Raw genomic sequence first — 13,415 nt, forward strand, 5'->3', positions numbered from 1 at the left:
GAAATTCATTCTCAAGGGAGGGGGAGAGAATTGCCATTCCCTCAAATGGGAAAATACCATTTCACCAAAAATAGTAATGGAGTTCCAATTCCACCTAACCAAACAGTTTAAACTGGAATGACCCATTCTGATTCCAATTCCAGACACCTATTCCCACCAACTAAATTCTAATTCCAGACCCCTATTCCTGCAAACCAAACCGTGTACTGCATCTGAATCGAAGATGTGTTGTTGTGAGCCAAGGGAGGCAGCCCATCTCCATTACCCCAACCCTGGAGGCCACGGAAATTAAAACAAGTGAACAAAGAAAATACAGAATAAAAACAAGTCTAAGTAAACAATGAAAAATGGATCGATGGATCGAAGAGTAGACTCGACGTGTGGCAAAATTTCGACCACCCACTGGAAAAAGAGGAATTAAAAAGCCAATCAAGGCCATTCTTTGGCTATACTACCACACTTTGTAAAATACACTACAGCCCAAACCATTGATGTCCACATTGATAGTGACACGTTATTTAATACCCTCTATTTGGTTTTTCATTCATTCAATCAACGATACCTGATTATAAATATGGAAGGTGGTTTTTTTATTCGCAGGAATAGAGGCCCGAAATCGGAATGAGAATAGGTTATTCTGATTCTAACTGTTTGGTTGGATGAAATCAGAATTCCATTTCCATTTCTGCTGAAATGACATTCCCCCATTTGAAAGAATGACCAATCCCTGCCCCTCGGAAATGAAATATCATTCCTGCTGATTTCAATTCTCATTCACATTCCTGCCTGAAGCAAATAGACTATGGGACATTCCAATTCCAATTCCGACTGTAAACCAAACGGACCCTTATTAGTTACTACTGATAAAAAATAAGGAGATCCAGCGACTATGAATAATTCCTAGCAACAAAATGTGCCCGTGATGCCACGTCTGTTACTAGAGCTCAAAAAGGAATCAAATAGTTGCCCAAAGAGCTCCAGATTCATCTTGATTGACACTCGTGTGTTAATGAAGCAACAAGCATGTTGCCAATTTGTGAAAAGGGAAGACAATCTGCTACCTATGCTTTACCTCTTAAGGACTGGTTTAATCGCCTCCAGACTAGTTTTCTGTTTATCTTAAAGATTGTGCCGAGTTTCAATTCCCAATTTCTTTGTTGCCTCTTTTACTGTTTTCTGTTTTTCTGTCATCTCTCTTTTTTGTTTGATCTACGTATGTGCTGTTTTCTTGTTGATTAATGAATATTTTTATATCTGCATTTATGTTCAACAATTAGATCAATTCAATCATTTCCGAATACAATTCAAAACAAACAACCAAAGAATTATGTAACCCAGCAAGCAAAAGAACCAAATGCATCAATAATCAAGAAATGTGAAAAGCGCTGGGTGTAGTCTTTTCTTTTTTTAGAGCTTTCTTCCGCTTCCTCTCACTTTGGGGTTCTTTGCTCTTCAGGTCATTGCAAAAGGATCTCAATGAGGTAGCCAGGTTCTCATTCCTATGTGCTGAAACCAAACTGAAGCAAGGTTATGCTCTCACAAAGTTCATAATGTATGTAGTGGTTAGCATGTAAGGATGAAAACCATCTTGTTCCTTTTAAGCCAACTCTTGAATCAACAAGAGAAATTGAGAAAATTTCAATAGCTCAAAATTAATTAGATACTAAAAACTTTTTACAATGCTTGTATGATAACTTTTTATAAGAAATAAAACCCTAACTTGAGACAAAAGTGAGGTTCTACATAAAATAGAAGTCCAAAATCCACATCACAAACTGATACCTTGTCAGTAAAAGGGAATTGCCCCAGATTCACAAGATCTCAGTGGTCTCGTTGAATGGCTAACTGAAAAAAACCTAGCCCATGACACCTAAAGTCATGTAAAATGGATGAATTTTACACCTAACTCAGAACACAAAAAGTAACCAAACTGAAACACACAGAACTACTAGAAGGAATAATAATTCCCAGTACAAATGAAAAGACTTTCTACTCTACTTCTTCTACATCAATCTGTATAAGCACACGGTCAAGGAACAAAAATGCATCTTGTGAAGAATAAAAAATAATACGATAAAGTGGGGGAATTCATCCAACCCAACAAACAATGGAGTATGAGAAAAATGCAGAGCTAAACCACATAAGATGGGATCCAAACCATCTTGGCTATTTCAATACCTCCTTTACCAGGATAAATGGTAGGGCCCTGGAGTCGATGAAAAGCCCTTGAATTAGTCTTCAAGGTAAAATGTTATCATAAAATCAAGATTTTCCTCAGTTTAATGAGAAACAACTTGCCTATCAAGCAACTTCTTGTAGAGAGATGGATTGATAATGTTGTGAAATTAATGAAGAAATTGCACATATTCAAAGAATGCTTATTTGTAACACAAATATGGAATTTACTGGAATATCAAGATATTAATCCAAAGACTTATAAAAAAAAAAGATATTAATCCAAAGAATGAGGATAGGATTTTGGAAAACTAATCATGATTATGAGGGGATGGGAAAAGTTCATATGAAGTGCATGGAACAAGAGAAATAAATACCTATTCAATGGACATTGGTGGTAGCATCTAGGAAAGAAATGGCACTAGACAAATATAATCAAGTCAACAAAATCTGCCTATAGAAGGGACTCCAAGCTTATAATTGAATGCCTGCAAGGGAAGGCGAGTATTCCACTGGCACATCAAAGGATATCTGGAGTATATGGAGCATAGAAAGAGAAAGCAACATCAAGCAGTGGATTTTCTATCCAACAGGGCATCGACATAATGCAGCCAGTCAGGACCTTGAAACTCTTTTTTTGAGAGAAAGGTAACTGAAGGGTACACAAGAAGGTGTACACATATAACGAAAATAAAAACAAAAACAGGGATCAGATCTTTAGGAATTATACAGGAGGAAACTTATCAGAGTACAAATATTCTAACAGAGCACCTAATTTTGCTAGTCCATCTGCAAGAGCATTAAATTCCCTTGGAATCCAAATCAGGTTTGCATTAGAAGCAGTCAGTAAATCCCTTGCCTCCGTCAGAAAGTGACTAAGTCTCCACAGCCTGGGGAGATGGTAGCTTCTCCTTCAGGGTGGGGTTTCCAAACACGGGAGTCTAGGGAGTATGGGGAAATGTAGACTTCTCTGAGAGAGTGGAGAAGTTCAGTTAAATCACAGATCTCCGAATCCCTTAAGGGCCTTCTAAGATTCAAGTTTATGTTGCTCTTAGAGGGGGAAGAGGGGAGGCACTGGGAGATGGTAGCTTCTTTGTTTAGAGTGAGATTAAAAAGTCTAGGGTAAGAATCTGCTAAAGTGGCATTTCCCCACCACAGGTCAGTCCAGAATTTTATTCTAGTACCATTACCCACTTCAAACCTTAAAAAAGGACCAAAAAATTTGTAGCTAGAGATGATGCCTTTCCAAGGGCTTGAGGGAGCTACTCGGTTTGAATGAATGTTGCAGTCCCAACCGTTTGTGTTCAACCCATACTTGCTGGTGGTAACAGCTGCCCAAAGAGAATTTGTTTCTGTAGGGAATCTCCACAGCCACTTTCCAAGAAGAGCAGTGTTCTTCTCCTTCAAGTGTCCAATCTCCAACCCTCCAGCCTCTTTAGACTTACAGACCTGAGCCCAATTCACAGGATGACTACTTAGACTCTTTTTCTCTCCTCCACCTTTCAAAAGGAAGTCTCTTTGGAGTTTTCCAATCTGTAATCTGATTTTCATAGGAACCTGAAACACTGAGAGAAAGTATATAGGCAGGTTTGCTAGAGCAGCCTTAATGAGGGTAAGTCTCCCCCCTTTAGAGAGAAAGCAACGTTTCCAAGTGGCTAGCTTCTTCTCATATTTTTCAAATACTGGTTCCCAAAAGTTTGGACTTTTTGGGTTCCCTCCCAGAGGCAAACCCAAATAAGTGAGGGGAAGGTTTTCCACTCTGCAGTTCAGTATTGCCTGGAAGCTTTCTAGAAGAGCTCCATTGACTAAGTTTATAGCCACTATACTGCTCTTTGAGTAGTTAACCCTTAGTCCTGTGACTGGTTAGAAACAGTTTAGCACCTTTTTTCACATTTATTATATTCTCCATGTCGGCCTCCAGGAAGAGAATAATGTTGTCTGCAAATTGGAGGTGGGAAACAATTAGGGCATCTCTTCCTACCTCAAAACCTTTAAATAAATTTAGACTTTACAAGATGGCAGAAAACATCCACCACCAAAGTAAAGAGGAAAGGGGAGAGAGGACAACCCTGTCGAAGTCCTCTTGCTTTAAAATAACCTTTGGGCTCTCCATTCAGTAGAATCGAAAACCAGGTTGAACTGATGCAGCCTTTTATCCACTTCACCCAATTAGAATCGAAACCCCTTAGTTTCAGAACTTGGAGAAGGCAGTCCCAATCTACTTTGTCGTAAGCTTTTTCTAGATCAAGTTTCACAAGGATACCCGGCCTACCGCTCTTCCTTCTCTCTCCAACACATTTATTTGCTATTAAAATGCTGTCCACAATTTGTCTACCTTCCACGAATGCAAACTGGTTAGGAGATACTAGATCTCTTAGGTCTTCTCTAAGCCTTTTTGCCAACACCTTAGCCAAGATTTTGTAAACGCTTCCCACTAAACTTATTGGCCTGAAATCTTTCACTTCCAATACACCTCCTTTCTTCGGGATGAGACAAATGAAAGTTGAGTTGTTTCCTTTGTTTATCACAGCCGATGAGTGAAAATCTTTGAAAACCTCCAAGAGGTCATTTTTTACAACATCCCAGTAGATCTGAAAGAAGAGGATGGGAAAACCATCTGGTCCAGGAGCTCTGTCTCCGTCCATGTCATAAACTGCTTCCCTGATTTCTTCTTCCTGAAACTCTCTTTCAAGCCAATTCCTCTTTTCTTCAGATAGAGTTGACCCTTCCCAGCTTCTTAAAGTCAAATTTCTGAAACTTTCCTTAGAATATAGATCTTTGAAATGATTGAGAAAAGCCCCAGTTATCTCATCTGCATCATCCACCTCCCTTTGGTCCACTTTAATTTTTGAAATATGATTTTTCTTTCACCTACCTGAAACGAAGATGTGGAAAAATTGTGTTGTTATCACCTTCCTTTAGTCATCTAATTCTGGACCTTTGCCTCCAAAAAATTTCTTCCCTTCTAACAACCTTTTCCCAAGAAATCCTCAAAACTTCTCTTCTCCTTTTTCCATCTGCATCCAAGGAAGGTACCTAACTGTTCTTTTTGATCTAGGTCTTCCAGCTTCAAAAGTATGGATCTCTTTTCCTCTATAAAGGATTGAAACTCTTCTTTTCCCCATGCCTTCAGATTTGTTTTTACATATTTCAATTTTTGAAGAAACCTGTAACTTGCCCAACCTTCTACTTTGCTTTCCTCCCACCAGGAAGCCACTTTCTTATGGAAGTCCTTGTGCAAGGTCCAAACTTTTTCTAGTCTAAACGGAACTTTTCCTTTCGGAATCTTGTCTGTCCGCAAGACTAGGGGCCAGTGGTCTGTAGTACAGCGAGATCTAATTTCTTCATTGAGATCTGAAAACTGCCCTACCCAGTCTGGAGAAACCAAGAATCTATCAAGTTTGCACCTTATCAAGTTTTCTTGAAGATTTGACCAGGTAATTTGGCCATTTTGGAGGGAGATCAAAAAGATTATGCCTGGAAATAAACTTGAGAAATCCTTCATACTTCTGGTCACTGATCTTCTGTTGGAATTTTTCTGGGAGAATCTTGTGACATTGAAGTCATCCCCTATGACCCAAGGAATATCATCATATTCATGCAGCGAACAGAAATAGTATACACTCCCTCCAAAATCCAATTAAATCCATCGGATTTGTTACTGAAGAGAACAGAAATAGTATATACTCCTTTGTCTATCTCAATACCAGAAACTTCCTCTTCGTTCCAGGCCAAGATGATTCCCCCCAAAGTGCCAACAGCAGGAAGAACAACCCAATTCTTTCCCCGAAGTCCCCAAATTGCTCACAACAACTTTCTATCAACCACTTCTTTCTTAGTTTCTTGTAAGATAACTATATCTGGCCTTTCTCTTCTTAAAGTGTTTTTTTACCAGACTTCTCTTTATCTGACCTCCCAAACCTCTTACGTTCCAACTTAACAGCTTCATTTTGCTCTGGATACTGATTTTCCCTTATCTGACCTAGATCCAGAAATTTTGTTATCAGTTAAACCCCATTGGAGCCTCTTCAATTCTCGTTTTGAACTCCTTTATCCACATTTCCCTGTGGCAGCTTTCCCGTTGCTACAACTTCCAATCTTTTGTCCCTTACTGAGAGAGGTTTCCTTTTCTCCACTTATCCCCAATTTCTTTGCCATGTCTAGGGTACCTTCTTCCGGTTGCTCGCCTCTTGTGTGACTATTTAAGCAAGCAGAACTACTTCCCGACTTTCCTTTATGATTTGGGTTGACACTTGGTTGAGAGAGCACACCATTCAAACCTGAAAAGCCAGAAGAGAAGGCACTATGAGATGACGGATTAGCATACAAAACTGATTGTGGAAAAGGTAACAAAGGAGAAGAGGGGAAGGAAACTCTAGAAGGATCGAGATGTTCAAGAGGAGAGATGGAAGGAGAAGGCGAGTCTCTTCCTTGGTCCTTCTCAAGGTTTGATGGATTGCAGTCCTTCTCGTAATCCGAATTAACTAGGTGCATCTGTTCAAGCAACTCTACACTCCCCCACGCTTGCCATTGAAAAGTTCTTTTGCTCTTGATTCTTGAAAGCGCTGCTTCCCTTGGATCTGATTCAGCCTCTGAGATGTAAGGGTTCATTTCTTCATCAGCTTCTGAGACATAACCCTCAAAAATTGAGGAGAAGCTTGAGCTTTTTGGGGAGGAAGGAGGTCTGTGAATTTCTTTCTGATGTTTTCCAAATCTAGGAGGGGTTTCTGGAATCAGATCTGAAGAGAATGTTGGTGTCTCTGGTGGGATTTTCACGCTACGCTCAATTCTCTGTGGCCGGCACATAGGGATACTTCTGTAAGACTTCGGCCCGGGGAGAGTTGTGGGCTTGGGCCTCCTATCTTTCCAAATTTGAAAGGACTCTCATCAAGAAAGGGGCCCACTTCTAGCAATCTGTTTGAAATTTGAACAGCTTTAGAGCAAGTAGCAGGTCCCACCCTGCTTTTTCGACTCTTCTTTTTTTGAGATCAAGAAAGGGATCTTTTAGTAAGACTTTGGGCCTTTTCGTTTCCTCTTAACTCTTATCTCTTAAGAGGAATCTTCCAACTTTAAGAGAAAATTGGTTGTTCGTTTCCTCTTATCTCTTATCTCTTAAAGTGCAATTATACAACTTTTTGTTTTCTAATGATACCCCCAAAAAGACAAACAAAAACTCTCATATATGGGGTCAAAATTGATATTTGATAGTTTTCAGAATTCAGAACAACATTCTCTGATTCAAAGTTCAAAGGAAAGAAAAGTTCACCAATACCAATATACCTCTTAATGTAATTATTACACTTTCAAATGTCAGACTTCAAAGCAAACGAATAGGCCCTTCCTATCGAGAGGTTACCTTCTGGCCTACGAAAATTTCTTAAAGTGGTTCTTGCAGGTACAGGAAGGTTTGGCCCTTCACCGAGGAGAGAGCGACGAGTTGACTCGGTTGGAAGAGCGGGAGACTCGGTCGTCTTCTCCACTTCTACTGAGTCATAAAACCAGACTTTTCTATCTAGAAGAGGGATCAATCGAGGGATTGAATGAACTCCACAACTCTTCACTTTTATGTGAGCAAAGTTTAGGGCTTGAAGATTTGTCGTTTTGTTGTCGATCTCCACGAGAGCTCCACACAAGTTTCCGATTAGGGTAAACACTTCTTTGGTCCAAAGATGAAAGGGCAAGCCATGTATTTTTACCCATCCAAGGAAGTTTAGTCGGTCTAGAACAATGTTTGCCATCGGAACCCAACGATCTAGACGAACTGGTTTTCCGAACAAAAGGATTTTTTCTAACTTGACCCACCTTAGGACTAGCTCCTTAGAAGGGGCGAAACCCACCGCTTTGTTGGCATTGAATGGAAAGAGACTCAAGATCTCTTTAGGGCTAACTCGACTTCTCTCCACGACAGGGAGTCTGCTTTAGAGTAGACAAATGCCTGCTTCCAGTTTCCGAATGGTTTATCTTGGTGTACCACTAAGCCGAAGGCAAAACCTCTAGCTTTTATGATTTTGCTTTTTTTTCTCGAGTTGGGGGAAAATGTTCATGGTGGGGTTGAGTGGGTTAGAAATCTCTTTTGAGGGGATGTAAGCGTTTAACAAATTGGCAAAGTTTTCCCAGCCTTCGTTAGAAGGTTCTTCCGGAATACAAATGTTTCTCAATTTTAGAGAATTTTCCCAGCAGCTCAGCCGAATAAACCTATCCATTTGTTCTCTTTTTGCTGAAGGATTAGAACTCTTCCCTTTTCATTTTGTTTTTTGTCTAGGAGTGGTCGTCTCTGATTTTTGACAACCTTTAGAATGAAATTTCTCCACCACCTTACTTCTTCCAAGGAAAGAACTAGCTTTGTCCAAGAACCTCTGCATCTTTCTATCACCTCGAGCAGTTCCTCTTCGTCACCTAAGAGTAGTTCCAAGTCGAAGGTCTTTTGGCCGATTGAAGCTACTCTTTTTCTGTTCCTCATCTTCATCCTCTATAGCTCTAGAGCCTGAGATTTGTCGTCGGTCGCCGATGTAGCTCTTGATTAAATCCACGTTCTCATGCTTGCGTCCATAATATCCAACTGAATGCAAAGAGAAGAGAATGGGAATGCAGAATGATTCCACAACTTCTGCTCAATGTGTGTGTAAACGTTCTTATAATAAGCTCAACCTCTTCTCTCCAACTGGTGGGCTTGCTTTGTCTCCGCTTGTTCCTCAATTGTCTCCTCTCTCTTGCCGTCAACTGTCCACCTTTACCGAACTCAGGACCTTCTAACTCTTGATCAAATAGTGCTGCTTTAAGATCTTTAGAGGCAGGCTACCCCTTCTTTGGTATCGCTTCTGAAATGGAAAGAAGCCCAACCCCTCTACCAAACAAAAAAAGCAATAAGCATGGTGCAAATAAAAGAGGTTGAGCTGAAGACCACCATTCATCATATCCAATTCAGTTCTTACCCCAATTCTAACGTAGTCGAATGATCCTAACGTTCAGTTCATGTCATTCTGTTCAACATTATAGGGGGATCAATTATGGATATTCTAGAAAGGAAAAAGGCAATGTTTTAAAAAGTAGAGGCATGACACAAGGCATTCTACCACTAGGAGCTGTGATACATAGTTCAGGACGCAAGAGGCATAAACCTCCTGAGCACAAGGAGGCATAAGTATTGTGTATATTTTGCTGTTATGGTTTTATGTGGCTGGGTTCATATAGAGTGTTCTATGATTAGTTTTTTGGGGTCTAGGGGGCATGTGCCCCCAGTGGAGCAGTGAGGCAGAAACCTTGCAAACCAACAAATCTGTACAATGGCATTTTGATAATATTGCAATAAACAACTTTAGAGGATTTTCATCCTCTGCATTATGTCAATATATAGTGGAGAACATGATAAAATGGTTCCGTCACTTTTATCTATAACACTTTGATTATAAAAATTGACTTACATAAAAAAGCATATAAGGCGTAAACCTCTTGTATAAAGCACAATAGAGGCGTACAACTCTAGGCTGTGCCTCCGGGCTTTTCCTTAACACACCACCTAGATGCATGTCTCCAGGAGTTCACCACCAGTGCTTTTTAAAACACTCGGGAAAGGTCTACAGGTCATATTTGAAGATAAAGAATTATCCAATCAGGACAGATTAGCAATAAAAAGGTCAACCCCGGGAAATTATGCATGCCACGAGTCTATAAGAGAAAAAGGACAATGTACTGCAACCATCCCCCTGACTTTAAGTTTTCTTCTTGGGTGAAAGTAAATTACAGACAACTCCTTCCACAAAAGATGAACATGTCTATCAAGTTAAAGAAATATACCACAGTTAAATTTAATAGAACTAGACTAGGTTAATAGTTGGTACTACCTGCTTTTTGTACAGCCAAGAGTAGATTTCTGAACATTGATGGATTCTTGTCACCAATAACTATCAAAAACCCAAATTACATCATAAACTTACCAGAAAGTATGACATCTTCCATGTTTGCAGACTTGCGGCCCGCATGATGTGCAAATAGTTCCAAGTCTTTTGCCAACTGCTCTGCTTTTTCAGATGGTAAACCATTCATTAATTCAGACTGGCTTTGCCAAATAAATATCAGAGACTATGAAACACAAGAAAACTGCAGCACAAACTCTGTTAAGTGATGATCTATAAATGTAGCATTATTAATTTGTGATGTCAGATCACTGCCTCGGGGCACTGTTTATGGAGGATTTTTGTGGTGGCTCCACTCCTTTTAGATTAAAAAATGTGCATCTCACCTACCCATCCTTCAGACCGAACAACAAGCAAAGGAATGAGTCCAACCTTCGTTTTTCTTGTCACAAAGTTCTCATGTGCCTCATTGTTTTTAGAATTTAGACCAACCAGTCACGTCTCAAGTTTATACAAAATTTTATCCAAGGCCTTAGCAAATAGACTTAAGGATATAATGAATAGTGTTACCTCACCCCAACAAGGGGCCTTTGTGACAAACTGACAGATTTTAGATTGAAAATTGAAAATTGATTGCAAATGAAGTTTTCAAGGAAATGCAATCAATGAGAAGACAAGGATGTGTGACCTAGAGAAGGAATTTGACACATAGATTGGGGCTATTTAAGATGGCTCTTGGGAAAAATGGGCTTTGGAAGGTTTTGGATAAATGGATGACAAGCTGCATTACAATTCACTCCAGAATCTTCTGTGAAAAAAAAGTTTGAGGTCTAAATGCTTGTCCTTAGAAGCTGGATGCAGTGTGGCAAGTTGTGTGCCTAGCAGAAATACATCAGTACCAACTTGGGAGAGGCCAGCTACAGTTAAACTAAAAATAAACTTTGATAGAGCAATAGAAATCATGAAGGAGAGCCCGTACTAAGTTATTGTGGCCCAACAGGGGCAGGAACTCTTTGAGAGTTAAAACCTTAGCACTGCTCCAAATGCTGAAGCTGTGCACTATTCATGGATGGTTTAATCTCATCATTAAAGGCAAGTACAAGATTATGATCGATGGGCTCACATCAAGAGAAAAGGGCCCTTGGATTCTCAAATATCCTTTGAGAGAAATCAAATTACTTGTGTCCAGCATGACATTCAAATGGATACTCCAGGCTGCAAACAACCTAGCAGACAATGTTAACTAGGTAAGACATGAAAAAAAATGTTTTGTACTGTGGACTACCTGTTCCAAGGAAGGATTTGTACCAAATTTAAGCTTGTTCCTACGTTTTCAAGGACAGCCTTGGAGCTGATTATATCCTTTTGCCCTATAATTCTTCCTGGATTGTATGGCTCTCATTTGAAATGAATGCATTGCACATTACTGACAAAAAAAATCTATAAATGCAGCATATACTGCATCTAAACAAGTTTTCAATAGCAAGGTTGTATTTTAGTTTGTAATTGAGTCATGATTTAGAAATGATAATGATGTATATGATGCATAAACACATATAGCTTATGACTCTAAGTGCTAGAATAGGATCCTTAACTGATGGATAAAGAATTTTATGCCCAGTTACAAACTTCATTGTTTTTCTCTAGTTCATATCTGAGGCTCGACCTAACATTAAGCTAATGGAAAAGAAAGATCATCAACAGTTGATCTATCTGATTTAAAAAATTATTGGAGGTAGCAATATTATGATATAAGTATATAACTAGAATAACATACAAAAAGAATAAAGAATGAAATAAGGTGGAAACAAAGATGATAGTGAAACTTTAGAAGAGAATAATGATAATAGCATATATGGGCAAAATTCTCAGGAAGAAAACCCATTGAACAATGATGGTGCTTGAACTATTTGATGGAACGGAATGATGTTATACCATCATTCAAAAATATTATGTATAAGAATAGTATCACTGAAACACAACTTAACTCAACAAAGCATCATCCCAATTAATACATATAGTATTATGATCAAAGATTATAGAAGCGATACCAAATGAAATGTATAATCTTGCAATTAATTGGTTGGTAGATGCAAGCAATTAACAAACTCTGCCTACGTGAGTTTATCTTACACTGCTGGTCTCAAGCCTGGATAAAGGAAGGTTGCATTAGGTTGTCAGCCAGCATGTAAAACTTTTGCCAAGCTCTTCTCAATATAGTTGGGATAAGGTTTGGATGGAAAACAAACTAGATTGTTGATTCAAATTAGTGCTGAGAATGTCCAATAACAAGTATCAGATCAAACAAAACAAACTCTAGTTTCTGCTTTCTGCCAGCCTAAGTGGCATGAAGGCTTTTGACTGAGACTTTGCTATCTATAACACTTAACAAAAAAAAAAAAAAAGAAAAGAAAAAAAAAAACTAAGGGGTATAGAGGTCTTTCTCCCAAATAAATGGCATAAGAAGATGCCATTTACCAGGAAAATAAAGGCCTCAGTGATCTAAATTTCCTGAAGTAGGAGGAATTTTACCTGAAATCTTGAAGGATACAATATTTACCCAAAGACTTAAATGGTACAGAGACGGATGTTTACCGGAAAGTTTTAAAGAACTACACTAACATAGTAATACAATTGACATCAAGAAAGGTTTGTCGCCTAAAAATCGAAAGACTATAACACTGACCCGGAAATCTAAATGTAAAATGAGAGGGATTTTTACCTGAAACTTAGAAGAAACGGACTAACCCAATAATTAAAATGGCATAAAAAGGGGATTCTGTTGCCTGGAGCTTTCCAGGCTACAGTACTGACCCAATAATCTTAATGGCATAAAATAACAAGGTTTTACCTGAAAATTTAAAGGCGAGGTCGGCTATGCACTCCATGACTGGCTGGGATATCTCCATTTCATTTCTTTTGGCTGCTCGATAACCAACTCAAATGGAGATACTGTATTAAAACAACTGATGAATCACAGCAACACCACCAAAAAGAAGTTATAGATTAAAAACCTCGTAAAAGAATCCTAACCTTCAGCCTCCGCTATTGAAACAGCGAAGAGTCGGAACCGATCCCTCAAGAACTCTGTCTCTGCTTCGTCTTCTTCTCTCCCGAAATTGCTTTCCCCTTCTTCCATTAGATAGGGTTTTCCCTTATTTCTTCTGTCTTGATTCGTTCAGAGACAAATGGCGAGAAATATAGGCGATATGCATATGCCCAAGCCTGGCGCTGTCCGGCGACACACCTGGCATACGGATGTTTCATGTAAGCCCGCTCCCGGCCTGACTGACACAACGGGTCCAAGCTTGGGCCCATTCGCCGATGACCCAGTAGTTCGGATGGTAACTTGCGTCGAAGTCACATCTGTCTCTTCAGAATGCGCCC

At 39.3% G+C, this 13,415-nt stretch overlaps 1 protein-coding gene across 1 annotated transcript; it reads right to left on the reverse strand.

Annotated features, from left to right (window-relative positions):
- Positions 1 to 1,223: 1,223 nt before the first annotated feature.
- On the reverse strand, positions 1,224 to 13,409 carry LOC148862326 (Histone superfamily protein). The gene is made up of 4 exons (XM_088975342.1): positions 13,062 to 13,409; positions 12,880 to 12,951; positions 10,110 to 10,190; positions 1,224 to 1,506 (listed from the first exon to the last, which is right to left on the reverse strand). Exons 1-4 carry the CDS (start codon positions 13,165 to 13,167, stop codon positions 1,367 to 1,369), a joined length of 399 nt encoding a protein of 132 aa, XP_088831468.1. The 5' UTR covers positions 13,168 to 13,409; the 3' UTR covers positions 1,224 to 1,366.
- Between the last annotated feature and the right edge of the window lie 6 nt (positions 13,410 to 13,415).

The sequence above is a fragment of the Nelumbo lutea genome, chromosome 3 (assembly GCF_056320005.1).
Source record: "Nelumbo lutea isolate HS-2025 chromosome 3, American lotus-T2T, whole genome shotgun sequence".
Taxonomy (NCBI): domain Eukaryota; kingdom Viridiplantae; phylum Streptophyta; class Magnoliopsida; order Proteales; family Nelumbonaceae; genus Nelumbo; species Nelumbo lutea.

Excerpts from the sequence above, each read along its gene's own strand:
- LOC148862326 (XM_088975342.1), bottom strand. The coding sequence starts at position 13,167 with ATGGAAGAAGGGGAAAGCAATTTCGGGAGAGAAGAAGACGAAGCAGAG. Across the intron at positions 12,952-13,061 it reads TTCAATAGCGGAGGCTGAAG|CCAAAAGAAATGAAATGGAG; the intron begins GTTAGGATTCTT and ends GTTATCGAGCAG. Across the intron at positions 1,507-10,109 it reads GGAAGATGTCATACTTTCTG|CACATAGGAATGAGAACCTG; the intron begins GTAAGTTTATGA and ends GTTTGGTTTCAG.